Consider the following 2,500-nt stretch of genomic DNA (forward strand, 5'->3'; position numbering starts at 1 on the left):
TCTGACTTCTGTTCATTTGTGTTCTGTTATGACTTCTGTTCATCTGTGTGCTGTTCTGACTTCTGTTCATCTGTGTTCTGACTTCTGTTCATCCGGGTTCTAACATCCGTTCATCCGTGTTCTGTTCTGACTTCAGTTTATCTGTGTTCTAACTTCTGTTCATCCGGTGTTCTGTTCTGACTTCTGTTCATCCGTGTTCTGATTTCTGTCTTCTGACTTCTGTTCATCTGTGTTCTGTTCTGATTTCTTGTTCATCTGTGTTCTGACTTCTTGTTCATCTGTGTTCTGACTTCGGTTTTTTATCCGTGTTCTGAACGAAGACGGTAACCTGGAATTTGCTGTCTTGGTAATTTCAGCGAAGTAGGTATATGTGACAATGTCTGTTCACGTTGCCATGTGTACTTGTCCGCCGCTTTTGTCTTTTGGCGTTCTTTGTTGTTTCAGAGCGTCTTCAATGCGAGTGTGAACCCTATGGTGCCGATCGAAGAACTTTTTTTTTTTATTTTTATTTTTTAAAAATTTTGTTTAATTTTTAACTTACGTATATTTTTGCGTTAGTTTATCAAAACAAGTGTGTGTGTGTGTGTGTGTGTGTGTGTGTGTGTGTGTGTGTGTGTGTGTGTGTGTGTGTGTGTGTGTGTGTGTGTGCGTGCGTGTGTGTGTGTGTGTGTGTGTGTGTGTGTGTGTGTGTGTGTGTGTACGCGCATACGCGTTTGCTCGACGCATGTTTGCATGCTTGCTTGCTTGCTTTCTTGTGCTTGCGGATATGCTTGTGCGTGTCCAATCATCATCATGAACCACCACATCGGTATCCGTGGACAGTCGGCCAGACAGCCAGGATTCTACTGGTACCACTCCCACCTCGGGGCACAGCGCAGTATGGGTCTTCTGGGTCCGCTGGTCGTGTTGAACCGCCATGACAACCTCCCCTCCCCCGATCACCATCGGGTGATGGTTCTGCAGGACTGGAACCACGACTTCGTCTCGGACCACGTGGAACTCGGCACCTACCAGCTGGAGAACGGCAAAATGGTACCACGGTCGGATGAAGGAGGGCTGGGTGGAGGTGGGGGTGGGGGGGGGGAGGTGCATGAGGGGGGGTGAGGGGGGAGGGGGAGGTGATGGAGCTGGAGGGCGATAGAGTGGGGGGGGGGGAGAGGGAGGGTTGGGGGGGGGGGGGGGCGGGGAGGGAGGGGACAGGTTCAAGGGGTGGGAGGATGGGCCATGGGGGTTCTCTTTTGAAGTAAATAGGGGTCAATGCTGCCAAAACAGTAAAATCATATGTGTCAGCGAGTATGTGTGTGGGGGGAGGGGAGGGGAGGGTGGGAAGGTAGGTTGGGAGGGGAATATGAGCAGAATTAAGAGTAGAAAAAAGCGAAAGAAACTGATTAATATCAAAGAATGTATTATGAGACTGTCAAATATAATACAATATCAGACAAAAGGTGAAGCAGAGAGACAGAAAGACAGACAGACAGACAGACAGACAGAGAGGGATAGAGAAGGGAGGAGTAGGGAGTGACAGAGAAAAGGGAGTTGGGGGCGCGGGGAGGGGGGGGTAAGCATTTTTTCAAACACAATAATATTTTTTCTTTTTTGGAAAAGGAGTTATACGAGTACTTTTCGTGGTTTCTATCTCTTTTCCGCCTGTCTCTCTTTATATCCACTGTCTCTCTCCTACCTTCTCTTTCCTTCTCTCACATCCACTGTCTTTCTCTCCTCTCTTTCTGCCCCCAATCTCTTATTCACTACCCTCTCTATTTCGTTTGAGCCATCCACAAAGAGATGACATGGATTTTATAACTATGTATGCAAAGCCTGAAAAGACATGCAGATGCTGCAGTTTAGAGAGCTATGTATTGATTGGAAACATACATCAAACTCGGATCGTGTTCTGTGTGTGGGCGGCATTAGAACAGCAGAGGAGGCAGCTGCTGTCTCGACTGTCTGGGACAAAATCTGATAATAGTAGAGACTGTTTTGCCTAAGTTATATCCCCACCCTCTCGACCAAGAGGGTATTAAAACAGTCAGCGCTGGGGTGGTGCCCAAAGACCAGCTAGTCTTCAAGACTACAGCACTAAGAGCCAGTGAAATCTTGCTTCCCCGTTTGAAAGTCATGGTTGACGGGCGCAATAGCCGAGTGGTTACAGCGTTGGACTGTCAATCTGAGGGTCCCGGGTTCGAATCACGGTGACGGCGCCTGGTGGATAAAGGGTGGAGATTTTTACGATCTCCCAGGTCAACATATTGACAGACCTGCTAGTGCCTGAACCCCCTTTGTGTGTATATGCAAGCAGAAGATCAAATACGCACGTTAAAGATCCTGTAATCCATGTCAGCGTTGGGTGGGTTATGGAAACAAGAACATACCCAGCATGCACACCCCCGAAAACGGAGTATGGCTGCCTACATGGCGGGGTAAAAACGGTCATACACGTAAAAGCCCACTCGTGTGCATACGAGTGAACGCAGAAGAAGAAGAAGAAGAAGAAAGTCAT

At 48.0% G+C, this 2,500-nt stretch overlaps 1 protein-coding gene across 1 annotated transcript in view; it reads left to right on the forward strand.

The window, feature by feature from the left end:
• The window catches only part of LOC143281319 (uncharacterized), a 34,512-nt gene that overhangs the window by 18,915 nt on the left and 13,097 nt on the right, over positions 1-2,500 (forward strand). The window contains exon 5 of the mRNA XM_076586509.1: positions 823-1,032. Coding sequence (XP_076442624.1) covers positions 823-1,032 — 210 coding nt within the window. The remainder of the gene's footprint in view (positions 1-822; positions 1,033-2,500) is intronic.

This window comes from Babylonia areolata, chromosome 4 (genome assembly GCF_041734735.1).
Source record: "Babylonia areolata isolate BAREFJ2019XMU chromosome 4, ASM4173473v1, whole genome shotgun sequence".
NCBI classification, from domain to species: domain Eukaryota; kingdom Metazoa; phylum Mollusca; class Gastropoda; order Neogastropoda; family Buccinidae; genus Babylonia; species Babylonia areolata.